The sequence below is a fragment of the Chiloscyllium plagiosum genome, chromosome 21 (genome assembly GCF_004010195.1).
Source record: "Chiloscyllium plagiosum isolate BGI_BamShark_2017 chromosome 21, ASM401019v2, whole genome shotgun sequence".
NCBI lineage: Eukaryota > Metazoa > Chordata > Chondrichthyes > Orectolobiformes > Hemiscylliidae > Chiloscyllium > Chiloscyllium plagiosum.
Window position 1 is genome coordinate 22,482,346 of NC_057730.1, and position 23,259 is coordinate 22,505,604.

Here is a 23,259-nt window from a genome sequence, read left to right on the forward strand (position 1 = left end):
TTAAGTTCATTAAATCTCCTTTTGAAAGATTTCTCTACCTTAAGAAATAGAATGAGCAGAACTGTGGCAGATGGAGTTTAATGTAACCATCAACAATTGGAATTTCAAAACATAAGAAGTAGGAGCAGGAAAAGACCATCTGACCTGGTCCACTACTTAAAACAATCATGGTTCAACTTAGCCACTCACTCACTGTGTTCTTTGATTTCTTGAAGAACAAAACATCAGCCTACATTGACCTTAAAGACGTTAAATGATGCCCAACCACAACCCTCTGGTAGAGAATTCCAAAGTTTCACTTGTCTTTGAGTGAAGTTTCTCCTTATCTCAGTCCTATATTTTGGCCCCTTGTCCTGAAATCATGCCCCCATGTTCTAGATCCCCCTGCCAGAGGAAATAACCTACAGTGTCTGCCATGTAAGGCCCATGCATAGACTTGACTTTTTCAACAAAATCACCTCTTATTCTTTTTAACTCCAAAGAGCATGGACCTAATTTACTCAAACTCTCATTATTAGAAAACCCTTTCATCATTGGGAAAAATCTAATACATCATTGCTTCTGTTGGAAGTATGTTATTCCTTAAATATGGAGACCAAAATTTCACACAGTAATCTAGGCATGTACAGTACAATTGTAGCAAGACATCTTTATTTGTGTCCTCCAAACCCCTTCTAACGAAGATCAGCATTCTATCTGTTTTCTTAATCACTGAACTTGTATGATAATGTTTTGTGTTCCTTGTTCAAGCACACTAAAGTCTTTATGAACATCAACATATAGAAGTTTCATGTTATTTTAAAAAAACTATTCTAATGAAAAAAGTGAATAACTTTGCATTCCCCTACATTACATTCCATCAGCCAGCCTGTTGCCTACTCAGTTAACCTGTGCATTCTCTTTGCAAACCTCTTTTTGACCCCTCACAGTTTTCTTTCCCACACAGCTTTGTATTATCAGCAAATTTAGACATGTAACTTTCTGTCTCATCAAATAAGTCATTAAATACAAATTTTGAATCACTGATGTCCCTGCAATGTTCTTTGTGGCACTCTTCTAATCACAGCTTCCCAACTTGAAAATGCTTCATTTATTTCTGCTCATTATTTTCTATCTATTGACAATCCACTTTCCATACAAAGACATCATTTCATAAGCCTTTATCTAATTTATTAATATTTTATATAACACGTTATCAAATATCTTTTGGAAATCTAAGTTTACTGTATCTACTGGTTTCTCTTTATCTATTTTACTTATTGCATCCTTAAGAGTTCTAACACATTTGCCAAACTGGGTTTCTCTTCATAAAACATATAATTATTCTACACATTCCTTGAATGCATTGTCAAGGCTTCCTTAATGAATAGATTTCAGCACTTCCTAAGTGACCAACAGCTTGCCAACTGGGTTATAGTTCTGTTTTGTTTTCTTTGCCTCCTTTTTGATTGCAGTGTTACATTTGCTAACTGCTAATCTTCTGAAACTATCCTGCAATGTAGGAAATTTTGGAAAATCATGGCCAGTACACCCATTTCTTTTGCAGTTATCCCTTTTATAACTTTAGAATGTAGCCAGCAGGTCCTGCAATTTATCAGATTTTAGTCCTTTGAATTTCTCCAGTATTTATGCAGTGCCTCTAGGGGAATTAAACTTCTCAAGATATTTCACAGGAGCACTTACCAGACATAATAATAGTCATAGAGATGTTACAGCACAGAAAAAGACCCTTTGGTCCAACTCGTCCATGCCGACCAGATATCCTAATGTAATCTAGTCCCATTTGCCAACACTTGCCTATATTCATTCCTATTCATTTATCCATCCAGATACCTTTTAAATGTTGCAATTGTACCAGCCTCCACCACTTCCTCTGGCAGCTCATTCCATACACGTACCACCTTCTGCATGAAAAAGTCCCCCCCCCGCCCCAGGGAAAAGACTTTGTCTATTTATCCTATCCATGCCCCTCATGATTTTATAAACCTCTATTATGTCACCCCCTCACCCCCCAAACGTGAAAAATGTGAGAAGATATTTAGATATGTGACCAAAAGAGGTAAAAGGTTGCCCAAAAAGGTGGATTTTAAGGAGTATTTTAAAAGAGAGTAAAGTTAGAGTTTGGACCCTAAGCACCTGAAGATGTGACTTCCTACTATTTTCCCTGAAAGTTCATTGGCATAAAATGTTTAGCTATTTAATTCTCCACGGATGCCGACAGATCTGCTAAATATTTCCAGCATTTTCTATTTTAATGTTTAAGGCACACGAGAGTGAAGGAGGTGGAACTTGTACCTTGAGCTGAGAGGACGCTAGGACCCAGTGCTGTGCGGTATGGGGCGGAGCAGCCTGGAGCGCGTTGTTAAGTGAATGAGCGGTGAGCCCCAGGACAGAGGGAGTGGAGTAGGACAAGCACGAAGGGGTTTGCATCAATCCTGTAATAAATAGGGCAGGGAGAGGCTGAGCTTTACTGCATCAGCAAGAGCGAAAAAAAACATATTCGGGAATGAAAGTAGAGCAGAATAGCCCGACATAGAAATCATAAGGACGGGCCATTAGACAAACAAAGGACAAAGGAACGAGGACAAGGCTGCAGCCGAGATGTGATGTTGGAAAGCTGCTCAGTGACCAGCTGCTGGTGAATCAGGAGAGGGGCTGTTGAACAGTTCGCCCTCTCTTTCCGCCACCAACCAGCACCCCGGGCTCCTTCTTTGCTCCAAGGGAAGGAAACTCCAAAATTCCAGCTGGGCAACAAACAGGAAAGGCTGGAAGAGCCGAGGGAGAGGGTTAGGGAGCATGTGGAAGCGGCTCAGGTGTCGAGAAGCTGCAGGTGAGTCTCAGCCGCAGGGATGGTGAGGTGCGGGAGTGCGGAGAGGCGTGGTGCGTGGTGGGGGGGGGGGGGGGGGGTTGCTGCTCAGAGCCCCAGGAAAACCTGCCTCTGCCACCAGAGTTGTAGCAGAGCCATTTCGGAGTGTAACTGTTGGGAGCTGTTAGAAGAAAGGACGCAGGTTATGATCAAACACCCACGTCCATCCTCTCCATTGGATCAGGCTGGACATCGCTCCAGGGTACTTGTCACAGTTGTGACATTTCAGCTCGTCTGTTTCTGTTAGTACAGATGACCGAGAGCAATCAACAACTCTGGATCCTAAAGAGTTCGAATTCCCTCTTAATGTTCGAGGCTTTCTAAAGCCGCGGCTGGTTTCGGTATATTTATGGTATATCGGAGGACAACTCCTCGAGTGTGTTGTCAGGGAGCAAGGAGTTTTCACTCCTTCTCCTCGCTGCCTTGATTTCTTCTTCTAAATTTTTAAAATCACGTTTCTTGCTTCTTCTGACCGTCCAGATTGCTCACTGAGGCACCGGGGTACAGTTCCACACATCCAATGGGACCACACCCACGATTCTTCAACTTTGAACAATATTGTCAACAGCGAGTAACAATTATACGTCAGACCTCGCTGGCCACCGGTTTGTTAATCCGTTTTTATAAAGTACAGTCACTGTCATAGAGATCTACAGCACAGAGAAAGTTCTTCGGCTAATCGAGTCTGCTCTGGTTAAAAACAACTACCTAACTATTTTAATCCCATTTTCAGCACTTGGCCCGTAGCCTTGTCTGCCTTGGCATCTCAAATGTACATCTAAATACTGTATGTAGATCCGGAATGTATGATGTTTCTAATCACTTCAGTAATATTAAGTATAGCTCTTACAGATGGAGTTTTCTAAAGGAGATTCTGTTAGTCCTTCATTTTAATATATCCTCGGAAACATCAGGCAACCAACGTGCTGTCAGAAGCTCCCTGAAACGCCCTAGACCGAAAGATAGGTGCCATGTCATCTATTGGACGAGACGTATGAAGTGGGAACAAAGAACAGTTTATTTGTTTGTGTAGTTTCTTATTATTGAAGAGCATAGCTTTATTTAAAGAGTCATCTGTGGATCAGTGGTAGGACTCTCATCTCTAAGTCAAAGCATTTTTCATTCAACTTCATACAGAAGTCCCGAGTCCTGAACCTCAACAGCCTCAGGGTGTTCTGCACTGCCCGAGGTGCGGTCTTTCAGCTGAGACTTTAAACCAAGATCCCGTTTGCTGTTTCAGGTGAGTGTAAAAGATCCTGGTGCACTATTCAAAGGAGGGTACCCCTCAAGTCCTAGCAAATATTTATTCCAAAACCATAATCACTAAAACACTATGTAATTATGAGAGGCATGTGTAGGGTGCATAGTCGCAGTCTTTTCCCCAGGATGGAAATGTCAAAAACGGGTGACGGCAGAGATTTAAAGTGAGAGGGTAAAAGTTTAAAAATGTGCGAGAGAAGTTGTTTTTTACGCAGAGGGTGGTAGATGCCTGAACACCCTGCCAAGGGAGGTTGTAGAGGCGGATACGGTAGCAATGTTTAAGAGGCATTTCGGCTGACACATAAAAGGCCGGGGAATAGAGTTCTGAGAAGGGTCACTCGACCCGAAATGTTAACTCTGATTTCTCTCCACAGATGCTGCCAGTCCTGCTGAGCTTTTCCAGCATTTTTTTCCTGATTTCCAGTATTTGTAGTTCTTTCGGTTATTATTCAGGGAATAATGGGATACGACCATGTACAGGCAAATGGGGTTAAGTTCGAATGCCATAAAGTCCTCACAGACCTGGTGGGCCGAAGGGCCTGTTCAGGTGCTGTACTGTTCTATGTACTTATCATTGCTCTTTGTGTGATGTTGCAGTGTTTCCTGCATTATATTGACTGCACTTCCAATGGCACTGGCTGATAAGCGGCTCGGGTGGCCTGAGGTAATGAAAGGTGCTACAGAAGTGTAATTCTTTCTATCGGTTCTTCCCAACAGTTTCAGGGAGTGTCCGAAAATCAATGCAGAATTTACACTAAACAAGTTTTTTTTCACGTTTCCATGAAAATTGTAGGGCAAAATCTCTGCTTTGACTGGGCCCATGATTTTTTTTTGATCCAGGCAAATGCGGAAGAGAAAGAGCATTCAGTCCATTCTAGTCCATCCATCACCTTCACCCGGAGATGAGTAAGGCTCATACATACAAGCTGGCCTGGTCCCCACATCCCTCAACCAGCTATCAAGGAAGACCTTCGTTCCTGCTCCCCATCCAGCGGTTTCTTAGATGTTTCACATTAACACAAAGAACCGGGGATGCTGGAAATCTGAAACAAAAGCAGACTCAACAGGTCCGGTAGTATTTGGGGAGAGAGAAACAGAGTTAAAGTTTCGGGTCCATGAGCCCTCTTCAGGGCTTTCTTTCCACTGAGGCTGCCAGACTTGCTCGGCTTCTCCAGCTCTTCACGTTTTTACCTTAAATCTTTCAAGTGTTTTTCCAGCCTCTATTCTCCTGATTATCGCTGGCTGTTTTGTTTTTGTTTTCGCATGTAAGAAGGTGTCCAACCCAAATTTACCTTTAAGTGCCTCGAGACTGTGTCCCCTTGACACATGTTGAGCTGAAATGGCGGTTTGGTTACCGATACTGACCCATATTGAGCATGTGACCTTGGCAGTAGGAAGACAGTGTCAGAGAAGCTTTGAGCATGAGAGGATTCGTGTAGGTGGCGATGGAGCCTCACAGCAGGAAGATAGATCAGGGTTTTGGAGTTTGGAAGCCAATGGGACCGTATTTTCGACATCGACACATTGTGATCTGTAGACGCCACCGACATTGCCCCTTTGCCAAGGCCGTACTACATATCAGGATCTAGCAATGATTCAAGGAGCGCCTATGATTGATAATAGCCTCCTGTTTCTATCAGGTTTAAATGGAAAAAAACGTTACAGCTGGTGAAATTATCAAGAATGTCAAATTACAGAACGTAACCTAGTGGCTTGAACATTACTGGTCGGAACATTATTGAAATCGGGTCTTTGGGTAAAAAGGATTAGTCAAGGAGAGCCTTGGTGAGAAAAGTGATGAATCAATGTCGTTCCCATTATGTTTTTCTCCCATTTATTTGTCAGTTTATTCCTCGGTTTGATGCGATTGAGATCCTATTGGCTTTTGTTCCTGAGATGGTGGTTGTTTTATTTTCTATCGCATGGTTTTGTTGCACTAGCTTCTCCTTTCCACTTTAATTGTGTCTGGTTGCCATTCCTATTATGTCTCTCTCTGCTAGACCGAGTGTGCAAAGGACGCTCTTGCATGGACGCTGCTTTGGATGGCTTTGGTTTGGGCGACCAGCCGGTTGATCATCTGTAGACCATTGGGTTGTCTTCCTTTCCAGCCTCTGCAGCACTCAAACAGCAACAAATTAGATTCAAAAATATCCCACGATCCATCGAGTTCAACTTCTGTTATCCGGATAGCACAGCCATCAATCTCCATCAGTTAGTTTAACACACAAGGTGAGGAAACTGCCAGTGGTGGCGAACATTGTGAAGCATGGACCCAGAGACCCCTGCTGTTCTCAAGCACTTCAAGCCTCAGTTAGCAGATGTCAGGTTTCAAACGTCTCATGCGCTGTAATCCAGATTATTGTTTCCTGAACGAAATCTATCAAATTTGCATTTATTTCAATGAAGTTGTGGGTCCTCCAACAGTGCTCAGAGCCTGTAGCCTAATATGAACGTGAGTGAACTTTGCAGCAGAACACCATTACATAGGCTAAGACGGTGTGCGAACAAACCAGCAGGAGTATGGTGATGTAAACTAAAAACAGGTGTTGGAGCGTGTGGCTCTGCATTTCAACAGGGATAGAAGTCCATGGATCAACCTGTGTAACACAGCATTGTGAAATATCATGTAGCAAAGGCTGAAAGAGCTTTTCTGGTAGGTAATAGCAACCAATATAACAGTGAGCCACGTAGATGTGTTCTCACTTAGCTGGGGCAGTGGCTTGAGCTGGATTGATGGCCTCGGCCTTTCTGGGTTTGTGAAGTAATGGGAAAACATTCCGTTCGTCTGTGCTCGCCACCCCCCTGTGTGTGCGTTTGTGTGTGTCCAGTGGGCAAGGATAGCCTTGGGCTCGGCTCTGACTTCCCACTGACCTACATTGTCGAGTCGAGGTTCACTCCTGACGAAAGCCATTGAGCAACTCTTGGAACGTACCCATGGAGGTGTACCCCAGCATTCTGAGTTAGTGTCATCTAGAGGGTCGGCGGAAAACTGGAATCAGGTAAAGGACTGTTAAAAATAGCTTCCAAAATGCTTAACGTGTTAATTAGTTGATGAAATTGGTTGCTGGTTGATGAATTTCTGTGCTGAATTTCCAAAAGCCTCGGTGAACTGAGCTGACGCAAAGAACAGAAATATGTCATGTCCTTAGAGATTGGAAGTGAAGTGGAGCAAGAGAGACAGATTGGGGAGGTGGGGGACTCCAGCTCACGCCACGGCACTTCAGCTGACTGGCTCCGATTTATGTTTGCAGTAAGTGACTCAGATTGAGTTGCTGTATCTAGGTTTGACCGAGATGAAATCTGTTTACGCTTGTGCAGACCCTCTCTGCTGAAGCCTTCTCCCTCACCGAGCTGGCCTTCTCTTGTGGTTCCCTGTTTACTATCGTCCAGAGCTCATGGCCAGAGATCGTCCGCATTCCCCGCATTCCGAGGGTTATGCAGGCTGTGATCGCAGTCCGCAGGCAGTTCGCGTCGGGTCACTGTGGTTATGGGGTGGCATGAGCTTACAGGAAGACCTTGACTTCGTTTAACTGGATACTGACATCTCTCCCCCCCACCCCCGCCCAATGAAAGGGCAGGTACTGCAGCGCCTCCTGGTGCGAAATGAGCTATACAAATAAGCTCTTCCTCTGACAGACTGGCGAGTGCTGGTTTGCAGGGATTGGGTTACAGAATATGAGGAAATTGTGAAGTTGGATGGATAACTTACAATCTCATTCCACTGCCATCCGAGACATGGGGTTCACCGCAACAGTGGGTGATAATGGGTAACATTGAGCTGTAGGTCAGGCTTGATTTCCCCGACAACTGTGCTCCAAGCACAAGATCGTGGGTCCCTCCATGGCATTGTCCTTGTGGTTTGGGGGTTTTAAATTGAATGAATGGGGGGAGTGTTGAGATTTGTGCCGACGCCGCAGGGTCTTTGTGAGCCATTTCTGAACTGCCTGCTCCTCCGGGCGAATGATTTGGTAATCTGCTGTTTCTTTTGTTGACTTGTCTTCAGTGCAAGGATGAATGTCTGCGGGACTGAACAGGACCTGACCCGAAGCTCACTTGGCACGGTGGGCGACACGGAGGATCTGCAGGCAATGACCGTACGCAGTCTGTCGGCGTCAGATATTCACAAACATTATGATTTCATCCGAGAGCTGGGCAAGGGGACGTACGGCAGGGTGGAGCTCGTTATTCACAAAAACGCAGGTAAACTTCAGGCAAACACGAACAGTTCCCAGCGCTTGGTGCCTTCAGTCAGTGTGCGGAATGGTCAGGATAGATCCTGGTCACTGACCACTAGGCTGACCAGCAGCCAGAAGTTTGGCTGTCTTCTGGGGATAGCCTTGAGGAGAAGAACAAGGCTGAGGCAGGGCTCTATTCTATGGCCAAAACTTCACTCTGCCTCAACTGGGGAGTGAGTCAGAAACGGAAGAGGTCACTCAAAGAATTGGAAGGTGGAAATAAGACGACAGCTTGGAAAGTGAATAGAAGGGGCCGAAATAATAGGAAGAAAGTGGATGGGACTTAGTACGGGACAAAAGAACATCGATTGGACTTTTACTGTGTGTAGTTCAGAACATTCCAGCTAACAAACTAGAAAGATTCACAATTATTCGCTATTAAAAGCCCGCATATATAGTACTTAAATTAGCAGATGAGTTCAAAATGGAGTCAGAAATTCCTGGGAGATGGCAGCCTTGGTAGTCTTCCGATAAACAAAACACGGTTTAGACATCACTGTGGTAGTCTCTGCTTACATTGACGTGTTCCTGTTCAGGAAGCAGCGGTAACTCCCAACAGGAACTGATTTCCATGCGTTCTCGGTATCTCTCTGTTCGTCTCTTTCTCTGTGTCTTTGATTCTCATTCTAACATACTTCTTGTTGACGTTGCTCTTTTATCCGCTGTTTTGATATGTATTACACAATAGTGGTTTTTTTTGTTGGATGTGCTGGGAACTGTGGTTTTTCAAAGCAAAAGTGTATGTTCCACAGCCAAAAGAGAAAACGCTGGAAAATCTCAGCAGGTCTGGCAGCATCTGTAAGGAGAGAAAGAGCTGACGTTTCGAGTCTAACTGACCCTTTGTCAAAGCTCAGTTAGACTCGAAACGTCAGCTCTTTTCTCTCCTTACAGATGCTGCCAGACCTGCTGAGATTTTCCAGCATTTTCAATTGGTTTCAGATTCCAGCATCCGCAGTAATTTGCTTTTATTATGTATGTTCCACAGGTTGTATGGACTAGCACAGGCTCCCTTTCTTCCCCATCACGCCAATAAGTTTACAATGAAAAGAAAAGATGATTGGATGAGTGGGGTGTAGGAGAGATATGGTGAGACAGTGGGGATTGAGGAACACCGTGGTTTCAGGGATAAAGTGAGACAGTAAATTGAGAGATACGGTGAAACGGTGCGTTGAGGGATTTGGTGAGGCAGTGGATTGAGAGATACCGTGAGACAGTCGTTGAAGGATATGGTCAGACAGCGGGGGTTGAACGATACGGTGATACAGTGGATTGAGGGATATGGTTCAGTCTGGTGAGATTACTGAGTCTCTGTGGACTGAATTTGCGTATAGAGGAAACCTCACTGGGGTGGATTGAGTTTAGCACTCCAGACATTCAGTGTCTTCAAAAAGCAGTCAGAACTGAAACCATTTTTAATCTCCTGTCTCTGCTCAATTGTTGCTAAGGCAACATGGCACATTTCATAGAAAGACCAGGGAGAAAGCCAAGGAACGTAAAGCAGTCTGCTTGTCCTGCATTCAGTGTCTCGCTGACAAAGAGCTTGTGTTTAGTGCAATGAGTGCTGCCTTCAGTTCTTTCACTATCCATTCACTAGCATTGTGAACACTCATCTTCACCTCTATTGTTCACTGCCTTTCTTTAACATGGAGCTGAATGCTCAACAATACTAACAAAGGAAACTGGCAGGAGTACACTGAGTGTTTAACAAAACACAGCGTCAGAGATTAGGAATGTGCAATCAAAACTCTCTGCTGTCGACTCTGTTATAAATTGGTGGATTCGACCGCTAATTTTAATTAGCCTATTTTTTCACTGATGTAAGATGGACTCTATAATTAGGTCAGTTTGAGCTTCCTGGCAGCGAGTCTGCAGCTGTAACTGAGGCTGAGGAGTGTCAGAGATTAACCCTGTGAATACAAATTGCTCACTGTCGTTTCCTTAACTCCATATCTTCAGTCACTCACGTTAACTATAACCCCACTCGATTTTTTAATACAGTATTAATCCCATGAGAGCAATGCTTTCATCTGCGGTATATCAGGTGTCAGGAGTGGGAAATGGCCCTGCACAAGGTAATCACTGATGCCCACAATTTGCAGAGTGTGATTAATTGGAAGCAAAAGAGCCAAAAATTATAAACTGCATGGATAGAAAGATGAAGGGAAAGCATGAAGAAGGTGAGACTTTTTAAATGGAAGCTGCAGAGAAACATTAATCCTCACTTAATTCCAAGCAGCAGTTTTGAAATGGTTTTGTATCAGAATTCGCTGCTTGTGATCAAGTCCTTACACATTACTTGTTGGAAAGAACTCCACTTCATTCACAAACAGCAAGTAAAAAGAATATATTTTGGATCCCAGTGTCATTGGCTACATTTGTCATAAAAACAGAAAATTGGGACAGGAGTAGACCATTAGGTCCATCAAGCTTTTTCTGCTATTCGACATGATCTTGGCTGATACTCCACCACAGCAAAATACTCATACTCTCTCCCCATACCCCTTGATATCTTTAGCCTCTACAAACCTACTTAATTCTTTCTAAAGTATTTCAGTTACTTGATCCCCATAGCCTTCTGTGGTAGAGATTTCCATAGGGTCACCATGCTCTAAGTTAAGGAAAGTCTCCTCATCTCAGTCCTAAGTGGTCAACCATATATTTTGAAACTGTGACCTCCTTGTTCTGGACTACCTAACCAGGGAATCATCATCCCTTCATCCTGTCTGATCAGCCCTGTCAGAATTTTTTAAGTTTTAATGAGATCCCTGGTCATTCCTCTAAACACCAGTGAGTATAATAATGGCTGAGCTGCCTTCCCATGCCTTAAATTTCTTCCTTTCCATTTACTTCCTCTAGTTTAAAGAATATTAACTGTGTACCAGAAACCTTACCTTAGCTCTTATACTTTAAATACTCTGACTCCAAACCGAAGACCAAAGACTAGACAGTAGAAATACTCATCTGGTCTTACTTACTTAGACCACCAATTGTCCAAAGCTGCCTCTCAGCCCCACATGTGGAAACTTATGCTCTCCTTGCATCGTTCACTTTGAATATTTTAATATTCCTCATACAGAATGTGGTTTGTTATTTCTAGGTTCAAGCCCCGCTCTTGGTACTTGAAGACATATTATAATCTGACATTTTTGCAAGTTATTGAGGGAGTCTGAAGCATCAGTCTTTATGCTGGAATTTAAACTGGATTTTTTCGTACTATTTAAAAAAAAGTAAGGAGTTTGCCTGGTGTCCTCCTTCAATAAATGTTACCAAAAAGCATATTAACTGGTTAAAAGCAAATTACTGCAGATACTGGAATCTGAAACCAAAAGAGAAAATGCTGGAATATCTCAGCAAGTCTGGCAGCATCTGTAAGGAGAGAAAAGAGCTGATGTTTCGAGTCTAACTGACCCTTTGTTTATAGGATGTTCTTGGTGTGGATTAGCTGCCACATTTCTCCCCATAAAACAGTTATTGCGGCTTCAAATCAAATGGTTTTGTAAAATGTTGATCATATCATTTCACTGTGACTCCAGTATAAATACTGTATTTTGACCCTCATTTCAAGTCTGGTATTTTGTTAAATATAACTGGGGTACAGTAAAATTCCTGACAGTGGCAGCCCCCATGATATGCTGTGTGCAGTCAGTATCTACTGTTCAAGTTACTACTCTCACTACATTTATTTTGTCTTCACAATTGTAGAAAATATTGGGAACTACTCGATGAATGCCTCTTCACCGAGACTTTGGGTTTTATTATAACTTGGTGTTATATTCCATAAGTTTCCTATCCCTAGAATGCACTGATTTCCTTCACCATCACACATTGTTGCTGCCTGGGTCAGTCTCACATACCCAATTCTTCTTACAGTATTCTTTCTTTTTTTCTCTCTCTGCAGGAACCAAAATGGCTTTAAAGTTTTTGAATAAAAACAAAACAAAGCTGAAGAATTTTTTGAAAGAGTACAGCGTCACTAACAATCTCTCCTCCAACCCCTTCATTATCAAGGTCTTTGACATTGTCTTTGAGACTGAAGATTGCTATGTGTTTGGTCAGGAGTATGCTCCAGGTGGAGATTTGTTTGACATCATCCCTCCCCAGGTGAGCGACCAGAAATTTCCAGAATTGTTTTTAGAAAGAAATAAAATATTGGTCCAATTTTGTAGCCATAGAAGCTGTTTCAGGTCAGGTACAGGTTCATTACAATTTGGGCAAAGATAAGGGTTGTGAACAGCAGTTTCTATTTCATTATGAATAAATTACTGGAAACAGTCATTGTCAAGATGAGTAATAGACTCATATAGTGGGAAAATGGCAGCTTGGTTTTGGAGTATGGTGTGTTGGGGCTGTTATTGCAGTACAGCTAGCTGTCATTTACGCTGCTCTGTTAACTCTAGTACTTCATTGAGAGGCCCAAGTGGAACTTTAGTCCTAGTTTCCATATTTCCAATTCATCGCATTTGAATCTGAACCAAGCATGGCCCATGATGTTTATATGAATAGTGCTTTGTGAAGTGTCAGACCAGCCAGCAGACCATTCTCCCAATGAAACATGTAGCCTTTGGTAGCTCATGTAAAGCTAAGTAAATAAAGGCAAAGCATAACTTGCACTTCAGCCACCCTGGTGTGTATGGTTCACAGAGGGGACATGAATCCAGCTGAATGAACATGTAGCGTCATAGAGTTGTACAGCATGGAAACAGAGCCTTTGGTTCAATTCATCCATGCCAACCAGATATCCTAAATAAACTGAGGCCCATTTGCCAGCATTTGGCCCATATCCATCCAAAGCTTTCCTATTCATGTACCCATATAGATGCCTTTTAAATGTTGCAATTGTACCAGCCTCCACCAATTTCTTTGGCAGCTCATTCCATACATGCACCACCCTGTGTGAAAAAGTTGCCCTTAGGTCCATTTTAAATCTTTCTCCTCTCACCTTAAACCCATGCCCTCTAATCCCCTTTGGACTCCCCTACCATGGGAAAAGGGCCTTGGCTATTCACTCTATCCATGCCCTCATGATTTTATAAACCTCTATAAGGTCACCCATCAGCCTCTGACGCTCCAGGGAAAATAACCCCAGTCTATTCAGCCTCTTCCTATAGCTCAAACCCTCCAATCCTGGCAACATTCTTGTAAATTCTTTCTGCACCCTTTCAAGTTTCATATGTTCATAAGATATAGGAGCAGAATTAAGCCATTTGGCCCATCACGTCTGCTCTGCCATTTGATCATGGCTGATATGCTCCCCATGAGAAAGTGAGGTCTGCAGATGCTGGAGATCAGAGCTGAAAATGTGTTGCTGGAACAGCACAGCAGGTCAGGCAGCATCCAGGGAACAGGAGAATCGACTTTTCGGGCATAAGCCCTTCTTCAGGATATGCTCCGCACCCTAATTTTCCTGCCTTCTCCCCATAACCCTTCAACCATTTACCAAGTAAAAATTTGTCAAACTCCTCCTTAAATTTACTCACTGTCTCAGCATCCGCTGCACTTTGGGGTAGTGAATTCCACAGATTCACAACCCTTTGAGAGAAGTAGTTTCTTCTCAACTCTGTTTTAAATTTGCTATCCCTTATTCTAAAACTATACCTTCTCATCCTAGAATGCACCACAAGAGGAAGCATCCACACCACATTTATTCTATCCATAACTTATATTATCTTAAATACCTCAATTTGATCTCTCCTCATTCTTCTAAATTCCAGAAAGTATAGACCTAAACTGTTCAATCTCTCTTCATACGACAATACCCTCATCTCTGGGATCAATCTAGTGAATCTCCTTTGAACTATTTCCAATGCCACGACATCTTTCCTCAAATAAAGCGACCAAAAGGAATGTCGGGAATAAGAGTGATGAACTTAGAGAATGGATCAGTACTTGGAACTACGAAGTTGTGGCCATAATGGAGATATGGATTTCAGAGGGACAGGAATGGTTTCAGGATGTTCCAGGGTTTAGATATTTCACAAAGAATGGGTGGGGGTAAAAGAGGAGGGGAAGTAGCATTGTTAATTAGAGAGTGATCACAGCTGCAGAAAAGGAGGTTGTTGAGGACGGTTTGTCTACTGAGTCAGTATGCGTGCAAGTCAGTAACAGGAAAGGAGCAGTCACTTTATTGGGTGTTTTTTATAGACCCCCCAATAGCAGCAGGTTGGACAGCAGACCTTGGAAGGGTGCAGATGTAACAGAGTTGTTGTTATGGGTGACTTCAACTTCCCCAAAATTGATTGGAACCTCCTAGGCGCAGATGGTCTGGATGGAGCCAATTTTGTCAGGAGTATCCAGGAAGGATTCCTGACTCAACATGTAGATAGGCCAGCTGGGGGAAGCCATATTGGATTTGGTACCAGGCAACGAGCCGGGCTAGGTGTCAGATCTCTCGATGGGAGAGCATTTTGGTTACAGTGACCACAACTGCCTCACCTTTACTATAGCCATACAGAGGGATAGGAACAGAAAATATGGGAGGGTACTTAAGTGGGGGAGGGGAAATTATACTATTATTAGACAGGAGCTGCGGAGTATAAATTGGGAACAATTGCACAACAAAAATGTGGAGGCTGTTTAAGGAGCACTTGTTGCGAGTGTTGGATAACTTTGTTCCACTGAGCCAGGCAAGGAATGGTAAGGTGAAGGAGCCTTGGATGATAAGAGGAAAAAGAAAGCTTACTTAAGGTTGAGGAATTAAGGATCTGGCACAGCTTTAGAGAATTACAGTGTAGCTAGGAAAGAACTCAAAAATGGTCTGAGGAGAGCTGGGGGGGGGCACGGAAAAGTCTTCACAGTAAGAATTAGGGAAAACCCAAAGGCGTTCTGCACTTACGTGAGGAATAAGAGAATGATCAGAAAGAGAGTAGGGCAAATGAGGGACAGTGGAGGAAACTTGTACCTGGAGTCTGAAGAGGTAGGGGAGGCCCTAAATGAGATTTCTGCTCCAGTATTCACTAGAGAGAGGGACCTTGTTGATAGTGAGAACACTGTGGACCAGGTTAATAGGCTTGAACAGATTGATATTAAGAAATTGGATGTGCTGGAAATTCTGGGAAGCATCAAGATAGATAAGTCCCAGGGCCGGACTAGATATATCCAAGGTTCTTATGGGAAGTGAGGAATGAGATTGCTGCAACACTGGCATTGATCTTTCCTCACTCTCCACAGGAGTAGTACTGGATGATTGGAGGGAGGCAAATGTTGTTCCTCTGTTCAAGAAAGGGAGTTATAATCAGTCTTACATCTGTGGTAAGCAAGGTACTGGAAAGGATTCTGAGAGATAGGATTTATGACTATTTGGAAAAACATAGTTTGATTAAATATAGTCAGCATGGCTTTGTGAGGGGCAGGTTATGCCTCACAAGCCTTATTGAGTTCTTTGAGCATGTGACGAGACAAGCTGACGATGGTAAAGCAGTGGATGTGGTGTATATGGATTTCAGCAAGGCATTTGATAAGGTTCCCCATGATAGACTCATTCAGAAAGTTAGGAGGTATGGGAGACAGGGAAATTTGGCTGTCTGGAAACAGAATTGGCTGGCCAGAAGAAGAGTGGTAGTGGATGGAAAGTATTCCGCCTGGAGGTCAGTGAGCAGTGGTGTTCCGCAGTGATCTGTTCTTGGGGCTCTGCTCTTTGTAGTTTTTATAAATGACTTGGATAAAGAAGTGGAAGGTTGGGTTAGTAAGTTTGCCAATGACACAAAGGTAGGTGGTGTTATAGATAGTGTCGAGGGCTGTTGTAGGCTACAAGACACTGACAAGATGCAGAGCTGGGCTGAGAAGTGGCAGATGGAGTTCAACCTGGATAAGTGAAGTGATTCATTTCAGAAGGTCAAATTTGAATGCTGAATATAGGGTTGAAGACAGGATTCTTGCCAGTGTGGAGGAACAGCGGGATCTTGGGGTTCAATGGACCCGGATTCAATTCCTGCCTCAGGCAACTGTCTGTGTGGAGTTTGCACATTCTCCTTGTGTCTGCGTGGGTTTCCTCTGGGTGCTCCGGTTTCCTCCCACAGTCCAAAGATGTGCAGGTTAGGTGAATTGGCCATGCTAAATTGCCAATAGTAGTGTTAGGTGAAGGTAAATGTAGGGGTCTGGGTGGGTTGCTCTTCAGAGGGTCAGTTTGGACTTGTTGGGCCGAAGGGCCTGTTTCCACACTGTAAGTAATCTAATGTATGTAGATCCCTCAAAGCTGCCACCTAAGTTGATAGGGTTGTTAAGAAGGTGTATGATGTTTTGGCTTTCATTATTGGGGGATTGAGTTTAAGAGCCATGAGGTTTTGCTGCAGCTCTATAATATCCTGGTTAGACCATATTTGGAATATTGTGTCCAGTTCTGGTCGCCTCAATACAAGAAGGATTTAGATGCTTGAGAGAGGGTGCAGAGGAGATTTACCAGGATGCTGCCTGGATTGGAGGGCATGTCTTATGAAGAGGCCTGGATTGGAGGGCATGTCTTATGAAGAGAGGTTGAGTGAGCTAGGGCTTTTCACACTGGAAAGAAGAAGGAAGAGAGGTGACTTGATAGAGGTGTACAAGGTAATGAGAGGCATAGTAGAGTGGATAACCAGAGATTTTTACCCAGGACAGAAATGGCTATCAAGAGGGATCATAAATTTAGGGTGATTGGAGAAACGTATAGGGGAGATGTCAGAGGTAGGTTACTTATGCAGAGAGTGGCGGGTGCGTGGAATGCACTGCCAGCGGTGGTCGTAGAGTCAGAGACATTAGGGACATCTAAGTGGCTGCTGGACAAGTAACTTGAGAGTGTGTAGGTTAGGTTGATCTTAGATTAAGATAAATGCTTGGCACAACATTGTAGGCTGATGGGCCTGTACTGCGCTGTACTGTTCTAAAACTGTGCACAATAGTCAAGTATCTCACCAATGCTTTGTATAGTTGCAACAATACTTCTTTACCTTTATGTTCGAATCCTTTAACTAAAAAAGCCAACATTCCATTCGCTTTCTTTATTACCTGCTGTACCTGCATAGTTTTCATGAGAGTGACTCATGAACAAGGAAACACAGATCCTTCTGCACCGGAGCACCCTGAAGTCTCTCCCAATTTTTTCGACCGCACACTTATTCATGTTAAACTCCATCTGCCGCATTTTGGCCCACTCTCTTAACCTATTTGTAACCATTTGAAAGGTTATTTCTCACTGCAATTTACCATCCCGCCTATTTTTATGTCATCCACAAATTTGGCTCTAGAGTCTTCTATCCCTGTATCCAAGTTGTTAATATAGATGATAAATTGCTGGGGTCCAAGGACTGAACCTTGTGGCATCCCACTAGTTACATCTTGCCATCCAGAAAAAAATTATCCCACCTCTCTGTCTTCTGTCCATCAACTAGTCATCTATCCAAGCTAATAAATGATCCCAATCCGATGTGATCCAATTTTGTGAATTAACCTTTTTTACGGCACTTTATCAAACGCCTTCCAGAAATCCATATATTACAACTACTGAATTCCCATTATCTACTTTGCTTGTTATATCCTTGAAGAACTCTAGCAAATTTATCAAACATGATTTGTCCTTCGTAAAACCATACTGACTCTAATGGCTGGTGATTTGACTTTCCAAATATCCTGATATTGCTTCCTTGATAACTGATTGTAACACTTTCTCAACAACACATGTTAAACTAACTGGTCTGTAATTTCTTACATGTTGTCTTCCTCCCTTTTTGAGTAAGGGCATTACAGTAGCATTTTTCCAATCCACTGGAACCTTTCCTATGTCCAGGGAATTTTGGAATATTGTAACCAATGGCTCCATTATCTCTGCCACCAAATCCTTTAATACCCTAGGATGTAGACCATCAGACCTGGGGGACTTGTCTGCCTTTTCCCTATCAATTGATTGTTCTGTCCTTTTTATAGCCTCTGACTTGTCTGTTCCAATAGGAATGTTAACATCTTTCCTGTAGCAGGGAGACTAGAATTGAATGCATATTCCAGAAGTCGCCGAACCAATGTCCCGTACAGCCATAACATGACATCCCAACTCCCATACTCAATGCACTAACCAATAAAGGCAAGCATACCAAGTGCCTTCTTCATTATCCTGTGACTCCACTTTCAAAGAACTATGAACCTGCAACCCAAGGGCAACATTCCCCATTAAGTGTGTAAGTTTCACCACGATTTGTCTGATCAAAATGCAACATCTCACATTTATCTAAACCTTGGCCCATCTGATCAAGGTCCCATTGTACTCTGAGAAGTGAAGGAAAATGCAGATGAACAAATGAAAATTGGTCTGTGAACAATAAACATTTAATTTCTGTCTACGTGGAAATTCTGTAGAGAATAGAAAATTCTCTCAATAATAACTGTCAGTTATGGCATGGAATGTCCATAGGCTAGTTGAGTACTGTTAAATTATTAATTGTCACTAGCCAAGTTCCATCAACATTTGAATTTGGAGCAGGAGTAGACCATTTGGCTCCTTTGAACGTTTTCTGCTACTTAAAGATAGCAGGAGTGAAAGACATTACAGATATCTCAGAGATGACGAATGGACTACACCAGCTCCTTGGTATCATGGTAGCTCACAAACCTACGAACACAGTTCTTGATTAATATAAAGCATCCTTTACCAACAACCAGCAGAATGAATGTCAAATACAAAATACTCTGCAAGGAATAGGAAGGGTTTGGAGGGATATGGGTCAGGTGCTGGCAGGTGGGACTAGATTGGGTTGGGATAGCTGCTCGGCATGGACGGGTTGGACTGAAGGGTCTGTTTCCATGCTGTACATCTCTATGACTCTATGCCTGCAACAAACATTACATAGGGCAGAGTGGCAGAAAACTAGCCGCTAGGATACATGAGCACCAACTAGCTAACATAAGACACGACCAACTGTCACTAGTATCGTTTCACATAGACAACGAGGGACACCAGTTCAACTGGGACTTTACATCCATCCTGGGGCAAGCTAAACAAAGACACGCACAGGAATTCCTGGAGGTCTGGCACTCAAACCTGAATTCTATCAACAAACGCATCAATTTGGACCCCATTTACCAACCTCTCAGAAAATGAACCAGAAATGATATCTTCTACCACAACAGACCAGGACACATAAATAGAAAGCGGGATAGTACACCAACACTTCGATGGAGGCTCACTGATCATGTTACCTTGCATGGTGACGAAAAGTCTGAAAACAAATCTTCTAGCTCAGCAAGCAAACTTACAACCTAGGCTAGTGCCACCTGCCAGTCATATCCCTCCAAAAACCTATCTAAATGTCTTCTAAACATTGTAACTCTATCCGCATCCATCAGTTCCTCTGGAATTTCATTCCACACATGAGCCACTCTCTATGTAAAAAAATTGCCCTCATTTTAAAAAAAATCTTTCTCCTCTCACCTTAAATATATGCCCCCGTTCTTGAAATCTCTCATCCTAGGGAAAAGACACCTGCCAATCACCTTATTTATACCCCTCAAGATTCTATAAATCTCTATAAGGATAGCCCTCAACCTCCTATCCTCCAGCGAAAAAAGTCCCAGCCTGTCCAGCCTCTCCTTATAACTCAACATTCCTGGCAACATCCTGGTAAATCTCTTCTTAACCGTCTCCAGCTTAAGAATATCCTTCTTATAACAGGGAGACCAGAACTGGACACAGTACCTCAGAAGAGGCATCAACAACATCCTATACAACCTCAACATAATGACTCAACTCAAAGGTCTGAGCAATTAAGGCAAGCATGCTAAATGCCTTCTTAACCACCCTATCTAAGTGTGATGAAAATTTCAAAGAATTATGTACCCAAACCCCTAGTTCTCTACTCAGATTAGCCAGGTCTTATTAAATAGCAGGAAACGTTCAAAGGGGCCAAATGGCCTACTCTTGCTCCTAATTCACATGTTTGGAAGATCTGTAACCTTGGCTGCATGAATATTACTTGAAAGGGTTAAAGATTGGGGGAGGTGAAAGCTGGGACTGGCCACACTTAATTAACTCTTGTCTCTGTGCAGGTGGGGCTACCTGAGGACAACGTGAAGCGCTGTGTGCAGCAGTTGGGTTTAGCTATCGACTACATGCACAATAAGAGCCTGGTTCACCGGGACATAAAGCCAGAGAATGTCCTTCTTTTTGACAAGGAGTGCAGACGGGTGAAACTGTCTGATTTTGGTATGACGCGCAAAGTTGGCTGCAGAGTGAAGCGCATCAGTGGGACCATCCCATACACAGCTCCAGAGATCTGTCAGGCCAACAGGACTGAAGGCTTTTTAGTTGACTGCAGCATTGATGTCTGGGCTTTTGGTGTTCTGATCTTCTGCATGCTGACTGGGAACTTTCCTTGGGAGGCTGCTATGCCATCTGACACATTCTATGAGGAGTTTGTCCGGTGGCAGAGGGGCCGGCTGAATGGGTTTCCCTCACAGTGGAAAAGGTTCACAGATGGAGCCCTCCGAATGTTTCAGAGGCTGCTGGCTGTTGATCCAGAGAAAAGATGTTCTGTCAAGGAAGTGTTTTATTTTCTGAAATGTGACTTGATGGTAGAATTGAGGAGGAGGTCTTCTTATCGATGTAGAACCCATTCGTCTGATAAACCGGCACACAAACACGAGGGAACAACCCCCAACATGCCTACTCCCCTCAGAAGAAGCCTTCTGTCAGAAACAGCAGGTTCCAGATTCACATCCCCATCAACAGAGTCAAGTTCACACCCATCTGGAAGCAGGATGGAGGGAAGACAGGACAAGGGCAAAGGTCGAATGATTGTTGCCACGGCAATTGAAATATGTGTTTAACTTTCCAATCCTCTAGTAGGTGTACACTGTTATGGTGAGACGAGGGGAGAGAAGAATGGTATGCTATAATTTTCAAATCTTTCGATCCTTTAGCTCTGGCAATAAAAACACATCCTGTGGGTGGGTTCGTTGTGCAGGAAGTCCCTCCTCCCATGACCAGTGGTAAAGTTTACAAACTGTTTCAAAGGTGCAAACTACTCTTAGGAGATGGGAGAACCCAGTTAGGTTCAGGTCCTTGATCTTTGGAAACAATGTTCGTGTTCAGCCCAGAGTGATGGTATAAAAATGTCTTATTTTTTTTAGATTCCCTGCAGTGTGGAAACAGGTCCTTTGGCCCAACAAGTCCACACCGACCCTCATTTCCCTCTGACTAATGCACCTAACACTAACATGGCCAATTCACCTGACCTGCACTTCTTTGGACTGTGGGAGGAAACCAGAGCATCCGGAGGAAACTCACGCAGACACGGGAGAATGTGCAAACTTCTCACAGACATTTGCCTAAGGCTGGAATTGAATCTGGGTCCCTGGTGCTGAGAGACAGCAGTGCTAACCACTGAGCCACCATGCTGCCCTGTGAAGATCCTAAATGAAATAAATTCATTAAGACTCAATTCAGTTCTAAGTTGTCATGGAGAAAATTGTCCATAATTTAGCACTATTTGTCATTAAACAGATTGGGAGAAAGTGAGGATTGCAGATGCTGAAGATCGGAGTTGAGAATATGGTACTGGAAAAGCACAGCAGGTCAGGCAGCATCCAAGGAGCGGGAGAATCAACGTTTCAGGCATAAGCCCTTCATCAGAAATGGCTTATGAATGATAAAGGCTTGTATCTGAAATGTCGATTCTCTTGCTCCTCGGATGCTGCCTGACCTGCTGTGCTTTTCCAGCACCACAGTTTCAACTCATTAAACAGATTACCTGGTAACTACATCTGAGGCTATTGTTCAACTGAATTGTGCAGTAAATTGATTATGAAGGATTTTCATGCTCAAGCCTGATTCTGTTTGTTCCTGATGTGTGCCCTTGTTGATTGAGCGTAATGATGCTCAATACAGTTGAGATATTAGATTACTTACAGTGTGGAAACAGGCCCTTTGGCCCAACAAGTCCACATCGACCCACCAAAGCACACCACCCAGACCCATTCCCCTACACCTAACACTACGGGCAATTTTGCATGGCCAATTCAACTAACCTGCACATTTTTGGACTGTGGGAGGAAACCGGAGGAAACCCACACAGACACGTGGAGAATGTGCAAACTCCACACATTCAGTTGCCTGAGGCGGAAATTGAACACGGGTCTCTGGCTCTGTGAGGCAGCAGTGCTAACCACTGTGCCGCTCACTATTCTTTGTTCAGCAACACTCTCCAGAACCTTACCATTAACAGCGTAAGTCCTGCCCTGATTTGCCTTTCCAAAATGCAGCACCTCACTTTAATCTAAGTTAAAATCCATCTGCCACTCCTCAGCCCATTGGCCTATCTGATCTGTCACTCAGTGTAGACTTGTGTCTCTCAATGCCACACTGGGCTTGCCTACTAGGCCTTCAGAGGGAGCTTATGTGCTTAAAACACAGCACATTAGTAATTATCTGCATATTGGTTTTAATGACTTAGCAGACCATTTGGCACAAGAGGCCTAATTATTTTAATTAAACCATTCGGGCATGTTATGATGTACCTCCAGCAGAAGCGGAACTTGAACCCACTCCTTCTGCTCAGAAGCAGGGATGCCGCAACTGCACCAAAAGAGTTCAACACTAGTGTTAATGCTTCTCACAAGTATTCTCACTTGTCCTTTCATCTCATCCAATAAACATGTCTTCTATTACTTTCACCCTCATGTACTTAAAAAAAAGTTGACAATAATTCTATTTTCTGTTGTAATAGGCAACTGTTACAACTGTTACTATACAACAAAACAATTGGCTCCAATATTAAGGATTAATTTATTTTTCTGGACATTACAAATTGTTGAAGATTTGTAAAGTTTATGGAGATGGTCTGATTATAACATCTCTAGAATTTCCAAGAAACATTGCTTTGCGGATGATTGCAGATCAGACTTTTATCTCCAACTTGGGCAAGGCCAAGTCTTCACCTTTGT

At 43.3% G+C, this 23,259-nt stretch overlaps 1 protein-coding gene across 6 annotated transcripts; it reads left to right on the top strand.

Annotated features, from left to right (window-relative positions):
- Window positions 1-2,204: 2,204 nt before the first annotated feature.
- On the top strand, window positions 2,205-21,496 carry sbk1 (SH3 domain binding kinase 1). 6 transcript variants are annotated; one of them, XM_043711510.1, is made up of 5 exons: window positions 3,202-4,106; window positions 6,127-6,355; window positions 8,130-8,326; window positions 12,260-12,462; window positions 20,365-21,496. In XM_043711510.1, exons 3-5 carry the CDS (start codon window positions 8,137-8,139, stop codon window positions 21,142-21,144), a joined length of 1,173 nt encoding a protein of 390 aa, XP_043567445.1. In that variant the 5' UTR covers window positions 3,202-4,106; window positions 6,127-6,355; window positions 8,130-8,136; the 3' UTR covers window positions 21,145-21,496. The 6 variants fall into 6 exon arrangements, with proteins under 6 accessions (XP_043567444.1, XP_043567445.1, XP_043567447.1 ...); XM_043711509.1 differs by lacking the exons at window positions 3,202-4,106; window positions 6,127-6,355 and adding an exon at window positions 2,205-2,830; XM_043711512.1 differs by lacking the exon at window positions 6,127-6,355.
- The last annotated feature ends 1,763 nt before the right edge of the window (window positions 21,497-23,259 follow it).

What these genes read in the sequence shown, in the direction of transcription:
- sbk1 (XM_043711506.1), top strand. Translation starts at nt 7,823, where the DNA reads ATGGATAACTTACAATCTCATTCCACTGCCATCCGAGACATGGGGTTC. An exon ending in GCAACAGTGGGTGATAATGG is followed by an intron (nt 7,894 to 8,129) that starts GTAACATTGAGC and finishes ACTTGTCTTCAG; the next exon opens with TGCAAGGATGAATGTCTGCG. An exon ending in CGTTATTCACAAAAACGCAG is followed by an intron (nt 8,327 to 12,259) that starts GTAAACTTCAGG and finishes CTCTCTCTGCAG; the next exon opens with GAACCAAAATGGCTTTAAAG.